Here is an 18,625-nt window from a genome sequence, read left to right on the forward strand (position 1 = left end):
TGTAACTTATCTAAAATGTTTGCAATAAAACTGATATTTTAAGAATGTCCTTTTTTTACAATATTTATTTTATTAAAGTATCGTTCCATGTTAGAACTGGGATTCAACGGACAGAAAGTAATCACCATCACGGTAATTATTTAACTTCATTTACGATAGTTATCATCGTGACTTCTTTATCTTGAGTGAATTTGCTCACTCTGATCGTGATTATTGATCTTTAAAAAAAACATATCCAATATGATTTGAAAATGAATTGCGCACATTACTATTTGTGTTTTTAAAAATCAGTAGAAACAAAGAAATAATAAAAGAATAATTTGATATAATTATACAACCACACTTAATTCCCAAGTTGCAGTTCCCGCCATTTCTATGTAAAACCACCGCCATCGCGTGTTTGATGACGCGAACTACGACTTTTTAATAGGAACACAGAATGTCAACGGAGGTATTAGACAAGGAAAGCACTAGTGTACGAGAAGGACAGAGAGAAAACGCTTCCTATTGGCTGGGGGCCCGCCATATTCCGCCTGTCACGAGCCAATCAAGTCGGTCAGGGAAAAATCATTAATAACTGAATAATTACGATGATTTTGTGAACTTTTAGAATTGAAGAATGAAGCGTGTACCTTCAGCAACTTTCCCATATAGTTTTTAGTACACTGAACCCTCTCGATAATTAGTTATTAACAATTTTAGTACGGGTTGTCGGCAAATTTAGAACGGGATACCGCACATTTCTTGTTTTTCATTAATTTTCTAACTTTACACGAATAATTTATGCACTTTCATATATGCATTCGAAAGGTGATTCCTTTAGCTAGTTTCTCATATAGATTTCAATGCTCTAGGCCCTTTCGATAATTAGTTATTAATAGTTCTTGTACGTGATGTCGGAACGATACCACATATCTTGACGGTGTTTCAATAATTTCGTAGTTTTCTCCTAAATTCTCATACAACTAACTGTATTCGTCTGAAAGGCAACCCCATTAGCTATATTCTCATATAATTTTTATCAACCTATTCGGTTTAGTTTAGGAGCTATTAAACATTATACGAGACAGTCCCCTACTTATCGTACTCGAGTATCGTCAACTGTTACAAATAATTGCTAATATCTAATAAACCACACCACTTACGGTTACCAAACTAATTGCAGAAGATAAATAAAAGTCCATTCTACATTCTCCATACGTCAAAGTGCATGATTAGTCACGCATTTCTATGGAAATAACGAAAACGTGTTACGATTGAATGCGACGGGTGTAATACTCTTCCAAAGAATGTTTAATAACTATTAAACTAGAGGGAATATGTTAATAAAAATTATACGAGAATGTAGCCGAAAGAGTTGCCTTTCAGATTCGTTCAGTTACGTGTACGAGAATTTAGTAGAAAGCTATGAAATTATTGAAAAACTGTCAAGGTACCTAACGGTATGCGGTATCGTTCTCGACATCGCGTACTAAAATTGTTAATAACTAATTATCGAAAGGGTCTATTGCACTAAAAACTATATGTGAAAGTAGCTAAAGATCCACGCTACATTCTTCAATCCTAGAAGTTCACAAAATCATCGCAATTATTGAATTATTAATGATTCTTCCCCGACCGACTTGATACAGCGCGTGGGACGTGGAGCTGAGCGGCCAGCGGACCAGTAGGAAACATTCTCTCTCTGTCTAGTGCTTTCCTTGTCTAACACCTCTGTTCACATTCTGTGTTCCTATTAAAAAATCGTAGTTCCGTCACCAACGCGAGAAGACTCGGTTTGAAATTTTCTGTCCTTGTCTCACCCTATATGCTTCCTTGTCTGACTCGTTTCTCTTGTGCTATCCTCGTCTATCCCTCGTTTTTTCCTTGTTCAACTCATTCCTCCGTGAGTTAAACAAGGACAGAAAATACCGGTCCGAGACACTAATGCCATTTCTTATCAGGATAACAGAATGTGCACGGAGGTATTAGACAAGGAACGCACTACTGTGCGAGAAGGATACCGAGAAACGATTCCTATTGGTCGAGAGGTGTGTGAGTTCCTCCTCGTAGACAGCGGACCAATGAAATGGGTAAATCAAGCCGACTAGGGAAAAATCATCGATATCTCATTACTTAGGAGGAATTTGTTTACTTTTAGTATCGAAGAAAATAGTACGGACCTTTGGCAACTTTCACATATCGATTATAACGCGCTACATCCTTTCGATAATTAGTTATTAACAATTTACGGGCCGAATGTCGGAACTGACGTAAGACGCAATTCTAGGATGTTTCCTTAATTTCCTACTTTTTTGGGCACATTTCACAAACTTTCAAGTACGTTTCTGAAAGCTTACACCCTTAGCTACATTCTAACGGAATTTTGATCAACACGTCGCTTACAGTTCGATAGATATCGAGCGTTATCGGGGACGATGTTTCGTTCAACGATCGCAACGGGCACAAAGATTGTTAATAATTAATTATCCAAAGGGTCTATCGGGTTGAAAGTTAGACGTGAAAGTTGCCGAAGGTCCACGCTTTATTCTCCAACGCTGAAAGCGGAGAAATTGTTCGGAAAGAAGGAGTTATCGATGATTTTTCTCTAGCCGACTGGACGTTCCGTTGACGGGACAGAGCTTAGGCGTTCCTGAGCCAATAGAAATGATTTTCTCGCTACCCTTCTCGCACGCCAGCCGAGCCGCGTTCCTCGTCAGATATCTCCGCGCGCATTCTGTTATCGTAATATGAGAACCTTCTGTTCGCGCTTCTTTGATCTTCGTTTAAGTAACAGAGCCTCTATCTACGATTTCGAAACACGAGCCGGAAATACGCACAGGCACAGTTCGAGTTTATATATATGTATATGTATATATAAATATGCTTGGTATAACCAACGTTACGTAGCAAACATATGTAGGGGAGAGTCGTGCAGTACCAGCCAGCTACTTAGTTGGTAGATTTGAAGGTCTAATTTAGTAAACGTTAGTAAAAATCATTTAAAAATAGAATATAACTTTTATTTAGGCATCGATATTTTCTTGATCCGTACATTCCACGTGAGCCGAACGTGAGCCACGTGTTCCGTATGAAAAATAACTTTTGTCGTACGGAACAGCAGCGTAAACGTTAAACGTCTTAGAACTGTGGTAATAGTATTCATTCGTTTTTCTATCAATAGCGCAGTCCCTATGCGGCCCGGGAAGAAACAAGGTGGAGTTCTTATTTCGAATTCTCGATGCGTCTGATAAAACAAATACTCGATAAATCTCGAATAGAATGGGCGGAAAGGGAAGCAGGGAGTTAATTTCCTATCGACGGCTATACGTATACCCATGGGGTTAAGCGGTAGAGTAGGTAGAGTACAGAGTTCGATTGAAAAACGATCGATCAAAGGCATGTTAATTCGCACAATAGCCGGTGATGTTGTAAAATTTCGAGGCGTGATCGATCGAAGGCTGGTTAAGCGCTAAAGCGGGAAAGGGAGAAGAAGCGGAGCGTTAACGAACCGCAGGTTTCGATAGGTGCGCGATCCGGAACCGCAGAGAAAGACGGGCTGGACGTCTGCGACAGCTGTCACCTTTTCGAATCACGGGGAAAAAAATAGTTTAATATACGAGCGAGCACGGCTCCGCGACGCACTTGTTCTCTCCTCGATTGAGACGCCTCGAACCGCGGCGAACCGCGGCGAACCGCGGCGAATCGCCGCGACGATTGGGGTGATTTTTAAATGGGGATTCAATTTTAGGGTGCGGTCATTCCCGTTCGACTTTACAAACCTATACATACTTACGTTCGTTTAAGTAGGAGGCTTCACTACTCGACGCGGCAGCGCCGGGCACGAGCCGGTAATTCGAGTTGACCGGCTGTTAATCGGAGAGAGTCGATTAATCGGCGAGGCACAGATGGGCCGTCAAAGGTCGCGACGCGCGGTGACTCGGTGGATTTTCGGGAAGAGCCCGGGGAGAAAGGTTTTCGCGTGGAGCAGGAAGGAGAATATTAGGAGATCGATGTCGAAATGAAAGGAAGGGAAAGGAGGGTGCCAAAGGTGTAACGCGATCGGCGATAAATTCATATTTCCAGAGAGGCAGCAGCAACAAATCGTAAAGCACGGTTGCGGTCAGCGTAGGCATATGCGGGGCCGTCCGCGCGCTCTTCGAACAATATCCAGCAATTATCGGGCGATTGTGCCGCGCCGCCAACTGTCAACGTCGATGGTCAACGGAACAAATCGATACGCGTCCCATTCGATGCGTACACCGCTCCGATCGAATTCCGAGTGGTTTGTTTTCCAAAGAATCGCCCGGCCGATCGTCTAATTTTATGCGTGTTTGCTTTACACCGGGGGATCGTCGGACGAATGTTTGTCCACGAGATGGACTTGACCGTCCACCCCGAGTTGTCAATCTAAATATACCGGTGTCGCAAGTGGTACCGCCGCAGGAGTCAGTTTCGTATACTCGAAGAAGGAAGGATAGTTGGGGCACACGCGACTCCACGTGCGCGAGTCGCGTGCGGACACCAACTCCGCCCTTGCGCCGCTTCCCATTTCCCGGTTCCGGCTCGAGCGAGAAAAAGTTAAGGACGCGCGATTAGTCGAGTCGGTTCCCATAGGGATAATCGTGCGAGCGCGTGCTTGGTGAGAACGGTCTATCGCGATCGCACCCTCCCTCGTATTCGGCCACCCTCCGCGAGTCATCTACACCGTGGGAGTGTCGATTCCACAACCGTCTTCTCCTTTCACTCCTTCTCGCCTCCGGTAACCACCTCCGAATCACCGATCCGAACCACGTCGCCAAGACGACGGGGGCTGGAGATTTTGCGAAATCTCCGTTAGAACGTGCAGTAGGGGAGCGGGAGAGGAGCGGAAGGGGAACGGAGGGGAGCGTAGGGGTGCGGAGCGTGCGACCAGCTAAGCGCCACGAGCGTTCCCACGAAAATCGCCCCCTTTGATCGCCGCGCACGGCGGCACGCACCCCCCCCCCCCCTCCTCCGCCGCTCCCTTGGCGTACAGCGGTTCACCTTAGCAAGTTGCCCCCACCCTGCGGAGGTGCAGCCAGTCCCCACCACCGAAACGGGGCACGCGGTCGTGTGTCGTCCCCGGGTCCTCCCGCACACGACATACGTCGGCCGCCACGCGACCAGTGCACACGCCGCGTTCTCTCGGTGGTGGTGCGTCTTCCTTTCGTCGGAGATGGACGTCCTCGCTTCTTAAATGAGGATTTATCGTGCCAGCCGATTTCTACGCGTCTACGCCTCAAGAATCTGTTCGTCCTCCGTGCGTGCCTCCGTGACTCGCAGAGAAAATGTGGAGAGTGGTGGTTGCGCGATCCACGGACGAAAACAGCACGCTGCTGTCATCGGAGATCGCCACCGGTCCTCCGGTCGGACCTTCCGGTCATCCTCCTCCTCCTCCTGCTCCGCCTCATCATCATCACCATCACCACTGGGGCTATCCACCGCCGCCTCATCCCTCCTATCACCCCGATGCACCGCCGCGTCATCATCACGAGATGCAACGTCTCCAGCCGCCGGAGTTGCACAGGCCAGAAATGCCGAGGCATCATCAAGATCTGACGGGGATGAGGCCGGACATCACCGGAGAGATTCGATCCAGTCACGAGTTCCCCGATTTGAAAATCGACGTCGCCGAGAACGGCCAACAGCAGCAGCAGCAGCAGCAGCAGCAGCAGCAACAAGCGTCGCAGCAACAGAGAAGTTTGAAAAGGACCATGAGCGATTCCGACTGCGACGACGTGTTCTCCGAGGAGAGTGGCAAAGAACCGTAAGTTTCGATTTAAACTTGGACCCCACCGTCCGTCTTTTATCCTAGTATCGCGCACATATGTCCTTTCGAACTGCGAACGACGCGGTAATTAAACGTTCATTGTTCCCGAAAGGGTTCCGTACCTACCGAGATTCTCTTTTTTCGCCGTAGGTGCAATTCGCCGGGAGGCGATTCCTGTCAGCACGCGTCGCGAAAACGAAGAAGGGGGATGATCGAGAAGAAACGTCGCGACAGAATCAACGCGTCCCTCGGCGAGCTGCGGAGACTGGTACCCGCAGCGGCGAGGGATCCTCACAGCGGGAAATTGGAAAAGGCGGAGATTTTGCAGCTCACCGTCGAGCATCTCCGAACCCTTCGAAACAAAGGTGAGCTTCCTCCGGAACTTCCTCCTATCTCGCGACGTACATCCTACGAGAGAGCAGGTGCTGCGACCGGCTGAATCGCACAGGAAGTCAACGACTCCTCCGAAGTGGTGTTCCCACGATTGCTGGCGAGTTAGGTAGTAGTAGGGTGGGGTGTCCCGCGCGGCACCCTTCGTCAAGGAGGCAGCGAGTTGCCCACGGCTGGGGCAGATGTCGAACCCTGTGGGAAACGTTCTTCCCCTCCAAACACCTACATACAGTATATCTCTTCTTCTTCTCCTCCTCCCAAACACCGTTCCCACGCTACCTGTCCCAGTGGACAGGCTATATTTCCATGCCTATATTTCTCTCGAAATCGCACAGGTCCGGAGGGTTACGACAGCACCAAGCTGGCGATGGACTATCACGCGGTGGGCTGGGGCGAATGCGCCGCCGAAGTTGGTCGCTACTTGGTCACGATGGAAGGTCTCGACGAGAGAGATCCTCTCAGGCTACGACTGCTCTCTCACCTGCAAAGCTTCCATCGCGAACATCCCCCCGCGGCGGGAACCGCGTCCCTTCCACCGACGACCACCACGTCGGGCACCAGCTACGAGCCGGCGAGCTCCGGAATGCCAGCCGGCACCCCCGGCACTCCCGTGCCGCCACTTCTAGGTGGAACAGCTCTCGGATGGGGCCAGTACCCGGGACAGTATCCGCAGCAGCAGCACGGAAAACCGTACAGGCCCTGGGGTGCTGAATTGGCCTACTGACGATCGCGATCCAACAAGATATTATCTATTATACGGCTCGACTCTCGCTTTACGAGCAGCCATCTTGTACAGCGTGTGTATATAACATGTAAACGTATTATTGTAAATAACACTATTTTCTATCTTTTTATTTCTTCTCTCGTACTTATCGTTCGATACATATGTACTTACGTGTGTAACCTTCTAAAGCGTCGGACAAGTGCCATTAAACGTTCAATCGCCGCTACCTTCTACCGCTACGTGAACAAACGCTCAAATATTTTTGCAATAGAGATTTGCAATAAAACAACGATAAGTGGTCGAAAGAAACGACAGCCTGTTGATTTTCCGTCCGATCTGCTCCTCCCTACTCCCCTGCTCCACCTACTCCAACTCCCCACCCTCTCTCTATTCTCACGCGTCGTGTCTACGTATAACGCGGCAAAGTATTAACTATTCTTATGCAAAGATTCACAGTTTGCAGCTTGCCACGGTAAACTATTGCTCTCGCTTAGGGAGAAACAAAGGAAACCAGTTTCGCCACTCGTTCGAGGTATTCACCTAAAGAGGTATTCACCAACCTCATCCGCAAAATCGGAAATTCGCTAACGAAGGACAGTTAGCCACGGCTGCTGGTCTTATCCACGGGGAGTGAAGCTAATTGTCGAGAAGGAATAATGGACCGCGGACACGTGGCCATTGTTCCCGGCGAACCGTCCAATTATCGCGCTTAATTCTCCTCCCCTTTCCACCGATCGACCACCGTACGACAAGGGTGGGTCATGGGAACACACACGGGCAATCGTCGATAAAACTATTTTATTTACGACATTCCTATCCAGTTAAAAAGTCACAGCCTCGTCGGACATACATACTTACATATATACAACTATGTACACGCGCGCATCGCTCAGCCTACCTATAGTATGTACTTACGTTCGCATGCAGAGGCAACGGTGCTCTGCAACCCTTACCATACAAAAGATTCTTACGCTAGGATCGCGATAGTTGAAATTGCAAATCGAATTGCGAGATCGAAATTCCAAATAAATAAGTGCTTGCAAACTATTTACGTAGTTAGATATCACGTATGACGATACATACGTAGTCGTTCTTCGGAAGACCGCGACAGCTAAAAAATAATACCTTTCAACGTGTACAAGAAAATACGGCCACGGTCGGGTTAACCATCCAAACGTGCCGACGTACTTATCTACTATGTAATCTCGTAGGAGGTTCGTTGCGTTATACAGACTAAAAGAAACTATCTACGACGTGAAGATACAACCAGATGAAAAAAGTATTCGAACGTGCACAGCTACGTCATATTTGGTGGAACGGATTGTCGAGGTTCTCTCAGCTCCTCGTCGATGGGTTTCGTCGATGGGTTTCGTCGATGTTCTCGCGACAGGTGGGTTTGTAAAGCGGAGATCGTGACGTCGCCTGCCTCGTTAGATCATCATCTCGTTCTCTATGTTCTCGTTCCGCTGGTTCTCCTCGTACTCGTCGCAGTAGCAACACATCGAGATGCAATCCTCCGAATTCTCCGCCACGTAGGTCGTATACGTGTCGATGCTTTTCGCGTCCAGAGACGGCAAGGACCACGAGAGAGACGCCGTCTCCAACTCCGGTATGGCCGAGTGCCAAGAGGTCAAGTTTCCTGACTTTTTCGCCTTGTGACTTCTCGTCGACAATTTCTTGATTGCCTGCAAATACAAGTAACGCCCCGCTACATAAGCATTCGCGAATTATTCGCTGTACGCAAATTAACGTTAATAGCGTCCCAGTCGAATAGCAGTGAAACGAATCGAAAAGGAAAGCTCGGCCTTTCACAAACAGTTTTCGCGAGATCGCGAAATAACGAGAACCGAATAGTGCGACTAGGTTAACGCGGAGGCTGAGAAATTGGGTGAATGCGCCAGAAACGTGCCTGCGTGCGTGCGTGCGTGTGTGCGAAAGAATAATTATCGTCGTCAGCTTACCCTGAGGAGTCTACGACCAGATTTGCTCAGCAATTTTCTCAACATATCGACGACAGGGAGCAGAGTCGAGCGTATTTCAAAGGTACACTCCTTCGTTTCGATCGCAACGAAAATTGTATGCGACACAAGATTGATTTTTGGACGGTGCTAGCCCTCTCCGTGCCCACCGACCAATTGCGAATCGATACGCACGCCACGGTGTCACGCGACCAAATACCGCTCCGAAGCGGTGCACCGTCCTATTTATCACCTCGGTTAGCCCGATCTTATCGTACCATGCCGTACCGTACGAACCCTCCCCACCACCGCCGCGCAACCACTCGTCGCGTACTACTTCCGTACAGAGGACTTTGTAAACCAATTTCACTTTTTTCCCATCGTTTTCGCCCCTCTTGCTTACGCGCACATTACACCTCTCTCTCTCTCTCCTACCGTCTTAACATACTCGAGGATGTTACTCTTTTTCGATCAACACCGAGTCGACGTTTTTCAAAAAGTTACCATCAAACGTAAGCGAGTGATTGGAACGTCACGGCTATGCACGAATGATACATGGTTCGTCCATTGGGAATACGAGGGTGAAAAATCGATGAAAATGAACGCGGACATTAAACGATAGGTATTTCGTTAAAAATGGGTAAATCGATTTTTGCACAATTAGCAAGTCGGAAGAGTAGCAGAGAGGGACGAGAGAATAGCGTCGTTTATCGTTATCGGGATCGATTAAGAAATGGAAAATCGGAGCGTGTTGGGCGCGTGGCGCGTGGCGCGGCCGCGCGTACGCATGCGTATACGCGAACCTAGGCGCAATGGGTATCGAGTACGCACGTGCGCGAGGTAACGCGTGTGAGCCAAGTTGTTCTCACGCGACGACACGCGACGACACGCGACGACACGCGGCCACCGTCTCCCTGATGCCCTGATGTCGCCACGTGCCACTCTCTGCCTCGATCTGCCCACAGAGAACTCATAACTGTCCTAACATTCTAGCTACATTTTCCATCGATTTTTCTCGCCGATATTCGCTACCGAGAAATTGAACGCAGTCCAGAAGAAAGGAAAAAAGGAAGCAAGACCACCACCATCCAACGTTGCTCACGTCAACCAAAGTACTTTAAACGTACCTGCGTTTCACCATGTCCTTAAACTAGTTCAGCATCCGATATACATATGTATGTATGTACTCTTGCACCAGTCCAACTTCCATCCGTCAAATAACCAAACGATTTGTTACAAAAGAAAACTATGAAAAATATATACGTAGTTGCTGCTAAGATGCGTCATACGTCAATCTTCTTATATTCGAACAAGCAAAGTAACTAAATCAGCCTGGCACGTGGCAAATATTTCCGACAGGAGCGTGTAGCCACTCGTTTTTTTCACTTCGGTTAAACGCAATTCGAACGCGCTTCGACGACTCTCCCTCCCACTGTACGCGTAGTACTTTAATCGCCAAGTAAACCGATCGATACGGAGAAAAGGATACATCGGTTGATAGAGATCCAACCTGTCTTCTCCCTTCCGAAAACATAGGCAACTTGCAATTTTGATTAAATAAGGGGAAACAATCGCCGATAGCGATGGAATAACGAGCGGCGCGTGCCGCGTCACGTGTCCCCCGTACGGTGAACGCTCGTTCAAACATTACGTACTATAGGAGGTGGTGCGCGTAAAATAAGTCTCGCCTAATTGCGACGGTCGTTCCATTAGAGATTGAACTTCAAACGAGACTCGGTCAGATTCGTTCGGTTAATTAAAACTTTCGTTTTCTCCAATACGACCGAACGCGACAGGTTTACGACGGGGAGGGAAATCTATTTGTCTTTAACTACAGAGTAACGTTACGTAAATTGGAAAGAGCTGCTCTTTACTATCTGTGTCTGTTCGTTCTTTTGATCGTGTCACGTATTGCTCAAGCGGCGTGTTACGTTCATTCCACGCTCGATTTCCGGCAAATATTTGTAAAACCGTGATCGTGATGTTCGTCACGCGTTCGTGCGACAGAAATAGCCGGTAAAATTTCATCGAAACGCTCTTAACGATAAACGCGATGCGATTGCAGGGGCGGACACAGGGCGGATATAAAACGAACGGAACGAACGGAACGAAACGGATTTCTTATCGATAGCAAGACAAATCGAACCAGTACGTACCAGTGCATACCTGTGCGCACAAAGCCCGAATGTAGTTGCCGCGTTGAAAAAGGGAAGTGGCGTTAATCCTTTGGGGTGTCAGCCGCGTGGGAAACTTCGCCGTGCATACCTCACACGCGCCATTTCACCCCGATTTCCACACAGCTGGAATACCGACACTTGTGTGATCAGAAAAATAGAAAAATATACTTTTATTCGATCCTATTCAAATTTTGTCGTTGAATACATTATCGTTGAAAATAAAGAAAAGGAATGTGTAATCAAGATGCGCAAAAGGGGCACGTGTAACGTACTCGCGTCGTACGGTATATTTATCTCGTTTCCCGGCAACAGCATTGGCATCGTCTTAATGCGAAGCTCGTACGGAAAGAACTCGTGGCAAAAATTATAAAAATCGTTTCGAGTACGAATCAGATCGAGCCGTGCCATTTCTTTCATCAACGCCAACAGTTCCACTTTGTATTTCTCGTACGATTTATGCTTCGCGATTAACGTCGTTACGTTCGACAACTGGATGATAAATTTTTCAGACACCACTCTCGTTTGCAGCTTGTACTTCGGTTCCAGGCGTTTCCACAGGTACTTGTAGAGACGATCCGTGATCCAGTGCTTCGGACGGGGAAGCCGTGGCACTCTGTACATTTGCCCGTTCACCAAGAAGGCTTTGTGAATTTGTTTCGCTGCTGGCCGCTGCTTTTCCGATGTCACCTTCTTCCTCTTCTCACCGTCCTCCTTCACTTTCTTCCCTCTCGCCAATCCCTCTCTCTCATCTTTATTTTTCCCCGTGTTCACGCCAACCATCACCCATTCTTTCACTTTCTCCAATTTCTTATTTATCTCTGCTACCGTTCCCTCCTTTTCAAGCTCCAGCGACGGTGGTAACCTTTTAACCGAATCGAAGAAGCTTTTGATACTTTTCTGCCCTTTCGAAACGTTGCTTTTCAACATTTTACCGGACACTCCGCTCGGACTCCCTGAAACGTGTTGCCCCTTACTGGTACGCGCCGCTTCGTTTTCTATTCCTTTCTCGTGAGACACGTTCCAAGCATTTTCCTCCCGTTCCTTTACATCGTTATCGTCGTCCACCTTCGAAATACTTATATCTCTTCTATCGTTAACAGTATCCGAATTCAAACTGCTAAATCGTGTTTTAGACTTCTTCTTCGTACTTCTTCGTCCTTTTGCTGGGCTATTTAAACCTTTACTCTCTCTGTTCGCATCTTCTTTCACTTTTTCTACGTTCAATTTATCTACAACTGATTTCCTTTCTTTCCGTACGGTTAAATTCTCGTCTTGACTTTCGCCAGCAAGCTTACTACTATCCGCTTGCTTCTCTGATATATTCCCACGATTGCTCCTTCTCTTAGTATTATCATCTTGATCAGTTTCATTTATGCCGATATTCGAAACCGATCTGTTCCAACTTCTTTTTTGCCTTTTCGCCGCCGTGCTTTCACCTTCCTCCGGTTCCGATTCCTTTCTGCTACTCAACGTCCGTCTTTTTCCTGCTTTGTCCAAACTTTCCTTTTCTCCCTTCGAAATACTTTTCGAAGCTCTCGTTCTTCCATTCCCTTCCATAACAGACGAAACTGATGCCCTTAACACTTTATTCTGACTAATATTCCTCCGCAGCAGACTATTCTCACCGTCTTCCTTTTCAGGTGTCTCCCTAGTGCTTCGAAGCGAAGGCTTCTTCGATTTGCTCAAACGATCGTTTCGCCTCTTCGACATATCTTCTTCGCTTTCGACTGGTACGTCATCTTCTATTTCAGCAGGGGAAACGGATTTTTTCTGCGTTACACTTTTCCTCCTGCTACTCTCTTTCAGACTATCTACTTCAGTCTCTTTTCCTTCAATCTCACTCGCAATAAGTCTATGTGAATGCTTCTTCGATTTGCTCAAACGATCGCTTCGCCTCTTCGACATATCTTCTTCGCTTTCGACTGGTACGTCATCTTCTATTTCAGCAGGGAAAACGGATTTTTTCTGCGTTACACTTTTCCTCCTGCTACTCTCTTTCAGACTATCTACTTCAGTTTCTTTTCCTTCAATCTCACTCGCAATAAGTCTATGTGAATGCTTCTTCGATTTGCTCAAACGATCGCTTCGCCTCTTCGACATATCTTCTTCGCTTTCGACTGGTACGTCATCTTCTATTTCAGCAGGGAAAACGGATTTTTTCTGCGTTACACTTTTCCTCCTGCTACTCTCTTTCAGACTATCTACTTCAGTTTCTTTTCCTTCAATCTCACTCGCAATAAGTCTATGTGAATGCTTCTTCGATTTACTCAAACGATCGCTTCGCCTCTGTGACATATCTTCTTCCCTTTCGACTGGTACGTCATCTTCTATTTCAGCAGGGAAAACGAATTTTTTCTGCGTTACACTTTTCCTCCTGCTACTCTCTTTCAGACTATCTACTTCAGTTTCGTTTCCTTCAATCTCACTCGCAATAAATCTATGTGAATGCTTCTTCGATTTGCTCAAACGATCGCTTCGCCTCTTCGACATATCTTCTTCGCTTTCGACTGGTACATCCTCCTCTATTTCAACAGGGGAAACTGATTCTTTCCGTGGAATACTTTGCCTCCTGCTACTCTCCTTCCAACTATTCACCTCAGTTTCTTCTGCTTCGGTCTTACTCACAGTTTTCGACTTGCTCAAACGATCGCTTCGCTTCTTCGAGATATCTTCTTCACTTTCAACTGATACATCCTCCTCTATTTCAACAGGGGAAACTGACTTTTTCTGCGTTCCACTTTTCCTCCTGCTACTCTCTCTCGGACTATTCACTTCAGTTTCTTCTGCTTCGGTCTCACTCTCAACAAGTCGAAGTGAATATTTTTTCGGTTTGCTCAAACGATCGCTTCGCTTCTTCGAGATATCTTCTTCACTTTCGACTGGTACATCGTCGTCTATATCAGCAGGGGAAACCGATATTTTCTGCGTTCCACTTTTCCTCCTGCTACTCTCTTTCGGACTATCCACTTCAGTTTCTTCTGCTTCGGTCTCACTCTCAAATAGTCGAAGTGAATGCTTCTTCGATTTGCTCAAACGATCGCTTCGCCTCTTCGAGATATCTTCTTCGCTTTCGACTGGTACATCCTCCTCTATTTCAACAGGGGAAATTGATTCTTTCCAGGTTCTACTTTTCTTCCTGCTACTCTGTCGCGGTACACTTTTATCTTCTCTCGAATGAACGCTTCGCCTTGGAGAAACATGGGTAGCTTCAGCTGGTTCATTTTCCATATTATTCCTGCTTTTCCTTCTTCGACTCGTTTCAACATCTTCTTGTTCCGATACTTTGCTCGCACCGTGCAAAAATAGTTGCCTGTGCAAGCTATCTAATCTGCCCGAACGTCTTTTCGAGCTTCTTCTATCTTCTGCTTTATTCGTGGAAAGATTATCCACCGCTGTTTCCGAAACTCCTACGTCGCTCCAAGTGTTTGACGATTTCCAATATAAGTATATACTTTCTTTGCTGCTTTCACTATCATCTCCCTCTCTTTCGTTTCCCAATTGAACAAACTCGATATTATTCAACGCGGAATTTTCTTCTTCTGGTAGATTTAACGAAACCTTCGCTTTAGATGTTGCAAACACATCGATATCGTCGCTTTCTTCGAATATGTTCTGAAAACGATTCTGCGCCTGATGTTTGCGTGGCCTGGTGAAAAATTTTGTCTTTGACTTTGAAACGCGCCTAGAATCTCGGCTTAGATCGGATGTATCACTCGATGTAGCACAAGTATTGGCCAATATGTTGCTTTTGCTAAATAGATTAACATTTTGCACTGGTGAAGTTGCGCGTTCGTGTTTCTCTCCAACATTTTTTCCCGATGCTTCAGAGATTCTTGAAGATTTTACAGATTCTTCGAGAATTTCACCAACGAACTCGCTTTTTCTTACTTCGCCGGTCGATTCTAGGTCTTCAAATGCATTTTCAAATAGATTTCTTTTCACATTTCCTTCGTTATGACGTGTTAACAATTTAGACTTTCTTTTCAGTACTTTATCAGCTATATCGCTATTATTGCTACTCTTGTTACTATGTCCAGATGAAGTATTACTTTTTAGTATTGTACTTTGTGCTTTAGGTACAGGCAAATGTGGAATAACATTTTCATTCTTGAAAGATAATGCAAAGTGATCTGGCTCCACCGGAGCTTCTGTTGCTGTTTGCAACTTATTATTACTCTTTGCCTTTGAGGAAGTTTCTAACTTGCTTTCTTTTAATATATCCAAAAATACATTTTTATCTTTATTTCCATACTTTTTATGAAATATTTTAGGCTTTGACTTTAAAATTTCATTGCTTTTTTCGCTTTGATTCAAACTATTTTCCCCTAGTTTGTTTATACGCTTCAAATTAGCAACTGCCGTACAACTTTTTCTTTTCTCTATTTGCCCAAGTTCAGTTGTAGTTGTTGCTGCAGAATCGTTCGAAGCATTTAAAAAAACATTACTTTTGTCCCTTTTTGTTTTTGAATGCACTGTAAACCTTGTTTTTGCTTTTTTCACTTCTTCTTCAGACTCTGACGTTGGTGTATTGTTGTTATTAGCGGCACCTAATAAAACATTCTAATTAATACTAAATAATTTTGTAAGATTTAACTTGTAGATCTAGCATCCGTACCTTTTTCAGCAGTCTTAACGTTCATTTTTATTTTTAATAAATCTGACATATTCGAACCTTCCAACACCTTCCACCATTCATTCCCAACTTGGCTTGCTTCTATTTCTGAGTCAGAATTTAAATGACGACTTGTCTGATTTAATATACTTGAACCTGCGGATGGTCGTACTATTGTGTCAGTTTCTACATTTTTCCACCAATATGGATATTCTGAAAAGTGGCGGCTAGTATCGTAACGTATTTCGATTTATGACATAAAATCTAACCTACGGAAAATCATGCAACATAAACATACCAGAGCCCAAAGTTTCCGTATCGGGATCTAGAATAGCAGAACCAGCACTGCGTCTATTGTATCTAGATAAACGTTTGTTTAAACTTTTTCGCCTAGCCATTTTCGACTCTTAAAACCGCTTAAAAATATATTCAACGATAATCATTTCTTTTTATCACGGTGTATCGATTAAAGTAACTTTCTACGTCTCTTTTCCTTTTCCTTACTCTTAATCGTTAAATTCTCGCTACCCTATAATTAATTACTTAATTAATTATTAAACTTCGAACAACAAGCAGAAATAAACCGCCAATCTACTGATACGCCGGCTATCGCAAGAAACTACGTACGCAATTCCTACGCAAAACTTCAGCTAGTTTCTATTGCAACTACAAAGTCTTAAAACACAGAATATGGCGCATTTCTAATGAGCAAAATGGAAGGTTAATTAATCATGCGTAACTTTGTAAATACGTTACAGGAATTAAAACGTTATCGTATGTTATAAATTTTCAATATAATATATAAACGTATCACTCGAACGTTCAATAGTACCGAGCTTGTTGTATTCGATAACTATTAATTAACTTTGATATTTTACAAATTATGATTCTGTTTGTGCTTTACAAATATAACCAATTACACACTACCGCACAAATCAGTATAGCATCGAAAACATTTATTAAAGTTATCAATGTTCGTATATTTTCAACGTTCTTGTCCTATCATCCGAAAGATTGATTTTTCTTTGCTATTATGACAATGGTTTCTATTATTGAAACTTTGCGTATCGTTATACGGACATGCTGTTGTTTTCAAACGCGACGAAGATTGTGATACGTAATCGCAATGATGCCCCGTTTAAAATTCTTAGCGGTAATACACATGCGTGGACAAAATTAACGAACATATCGGCAATAGTATGTAACGATACGAAGGGAAAGTTTATAAGATACACTTTATTGATAGCATTAGGTACATTTTCAGTGGTCATGATATCTTTATACATAATCATATGCATTTGCTCATTGAAAATTGTGCAGGTTACCACAAGTAATTTTATGAAACATTAAATATTTATCGATAAATAAATATACTAATAGTTTGCGACGGTAAAGTGAAAATACATATTCAACAACAATTCGATGTCGGAACAAAATAATTTCTGGATTTCATTTAGTATGTATATTATGCCAGAGATAAAGTGTAAAATTCATTGATCAACAACGAGTCGAAAATATATCTCTGTAATCGTAAAAATAATACTATTCGAACGTTATATCTTCATTATATTATTAGTTAATCGTTAGTGGTATGATATTAACGCTTGTGTAGGTATTTGTACATTATATGTTTGTATCAGTGTGATCAACAAAGGAGCACATGGATTATTTGCTCTTATGCACTTAAGTGAACACATATGATATACGATAAAATTCGAAATTTGCACATGAAGCTGTACAAAATACATCTATGCGCGTACACACGTGTGTACGACAATTATAATTTTACACGCAGAGGCAGACCCCCATCTCGGCTTTACTTTTGGTAGACATTCTATTGCATAAATTCGCGAGTTTTGGCCAATCAAGACCGTTGACAGATACTCGGATCTGCTCGAAACTTTCAGGAATTATTCAATTCTACGACACAATCCTACTCGATCGCGCGCTCATGACCGACCAATACTCGTGAACTACATAATAATACACGTACAAGTGCAGTTCAAATTCTGTTGACGTTGATTAGGCCTCACGATGTGAATGTTTACGTTTTTAATTAATCGTACTAAGAATTTATGAAGGCAATGCAAAGAGGAAATCTTTCAATTTCTTTTTATAGCCCTCTCGAGGATCCTCTCTTCACAGATAAATACTTTGATTTATCTTGAACAATATCGTTTCATTTATACGTTCGTTAACAACATCTATTGTCTTAGCATCTTGCTAAACGATTTGCACCTCTAGTAACAATTTTGAACAAGCAATATACGTACTCCTTCCTTATATACACACAAGTAATTTTCTTTTACTAGCCTAGTTTAGGACTCAATGACAAGTATATTATACTATATTGTACTTTGCATGCACTGTTCTATGTTATTATCGTGAGAACGACAGACTCTTATTTAATCCTGCCCCTAGTTTTATCATGGAAGAGATACATATTGTTAAAGTTCCATTAAAGTCTCCTGGTTATGCATCCCTTTGCTCATCAGTGGGGCTGAATTGCTCGCAAATCTTACCAGAATCTGTTGGTAATCGTGAGATTTCGCCCCACGTGCTAGAATTATTGTTTCTCAGAAGAGATCTCTCGTGAGCCGTAAAAACCTTGCTATTCCTATCGAATTATTCTGATCATTTCACCAAAATCTCACACACTGTGTTACGCGAAAATGATTTCATTTGGAAATGTGAAATATGCTAATCAAGAGGTGAAACAGTTCTTTGATATTGTGCAGTAACAGTGTTGATTAACGCATAGACCGTAATTTCTATTAAATGGACGTGTCTCGGTTAGTTCACCTTGAAAATCTTCTCCATGCGTTTCTTAAGTGTATCAGCAAACTGTCGATAATATTATCTCGTCTCAAGGATATTAGTCAAGAGTTTAAAGATAAATGAATTGGTAAGATGTTACGATGGTGTTTATATCGAAAAAATTCACATGGAATAATGAATTCCTACGTTGGAGAAAACAATTGCGAGTTTAATATC

At 44.0% G+C, this 18,625-nt stretch overlaps 3 protein-coding genes across 3 annotated transcripts; 1 reads left to right on the forward strand and 2 right to left on the reverse strand.

Annotated features, from left to right (window-relative positions):
• Positions 1-5,288: 5,288 nt before the first annotated feature.
• LOC108571856 (hairy/enhancer-of-split related with YRPW motif protein-like) lies at positions 5,289-6,884 on the forward strand. The gene is made up of 3 exons (XM_017934004.1): positions 5,289-5,767; positions 5,921-6,135; positions 6,496-6,884. Exons 1-3 carry the CDS (start codon positions 5,289-5,291, stop codon positions 6,882-6,884), a joined length of 1,083 nt encoding a protein of 360 aa, XP_017789493.1.
• Positions 6,885-8,280: 1,396 nt separating this feature from the next.
• Positions 8,281-8,890, reverse strand: LOC108572351. The gene is made up of 2 exons (XM_017934576.1): positions 8,846-8,890; positions 8,281-8,569 (listed from the first exon to the last, which is right to left on the reverse strand). Exons 1-2 carry the CDS (start codon positions 8,888-8,890, stop codon positions 8,315-8,317), a joined length of 300 nt encoding a protein of 99 aa, XP_017790065.1. The 3' UTR covers positions 8,281-8,314.
• Positions 8,891-9,959: 1,069 nt separating this feature from the next.
• LOC108571863 (synaptonemal complex protein 1-like) lies at positions 9,960-16,029 on the reverse strand. The gene is made up of 4 exons (XM_017934017.1): positions 15,930-16,029; positions 15,635-15,844; positions 11,270-15,566; positions 9,960-9,969 (listed from the first exon to the last, which is right to left on the reverse strand). Exons 1-4 carry the CDS (start codon positions 16,027-16,029, stop codon positions 9,960-9,962), a joined length of 4,617 nt encoding a protein of 1,538 aa, XP_017789506.1.
• Between the last annotated feature and the right edge of the window lie 2,596 nt (positions 16,030-18,625).

Source organism: Habropoda laboriosa, unplaced genomic scaffold (genome assembly GCF_001263275.1).
Source record: "Habropoda laboriosa isolate 0110345459 unplaced genomic scaffold, ASM126327v1 scaffold34, whole genome shotgun sequence".
Lineage (NCBI taxonomy): Eukaryota > Metazoa > Arthropoda > Insecta > Hymenoptera > Apidae > Habropoda > Habropoda laboriosa.

What these genes read in the sequence shown, in the direction of transcription:
- LOC108571856 (XM_017934004.1), top strand. Translation starts at nt 5,289, where the DNA reads ATGTGGAGAGTGGTGGTTGCGCGATCCACGGACGAAAACAGCACGCTG. An exon ending in GAGGAGAGTGGCAAAGAACC is followed by an intron (nt 5,768 to 5,920) that starts GTAAGTTTCGAT and finishes TTTTCGCCGTAG; the next exon opens with GTGCAATTCGCCGGGAGGCG. An exon ending in CCGAACCCTTCGAAACAAAG is followed by an intron (nt 6,136 to 6,495) that starts GTGAGCTTCCTC and finishes GAAATCGCACAG; the next exon opens with GTCCGGAGGGTTACGACAGC.
- LOC108572351 (XM_017934576.1), bottom strand. Translation starts at nt 8,890, where the DNA reads ATGTTGAGAAAATTGCTGAGCAAATCTGGTCGTAGACTCCTCAGG. An exon ending in CTGGTCGTAGACTCCTCAGG is followed by an intron (nt 8,570 to 8,845) that starts GTAAGCTGACGA and finishes TTGTATTTGCAG; the next exon opens with GCAATCAAGAAATTGTCGAC.
- LOC108571863 (XM_017934017.1), bottom strand. Translation starts at nt 16,029, where the DNA reads ATGGCTAGGCGAAAAAGTTTAAACAAACGTTTATCTAGATACAATAGA. An exon ending in TACGGAAACTTTGGGCTCTG is followed by an intron (nt 15,845 to 15,929) that starts GTATGTTTATGT and finishes GCCACTTTTCAG; the next exon opens with AATATCCATATTGGTGGAAA. An exon ending in CGTTAAGACTGCTGAAAAAG is followed by an intron (nt 15,567 to 15,634) that starts GTACGGATGCTA and finishes ATGTTTTATTAG; the next exon opens with GTGCCGCTAATAACAACAAT.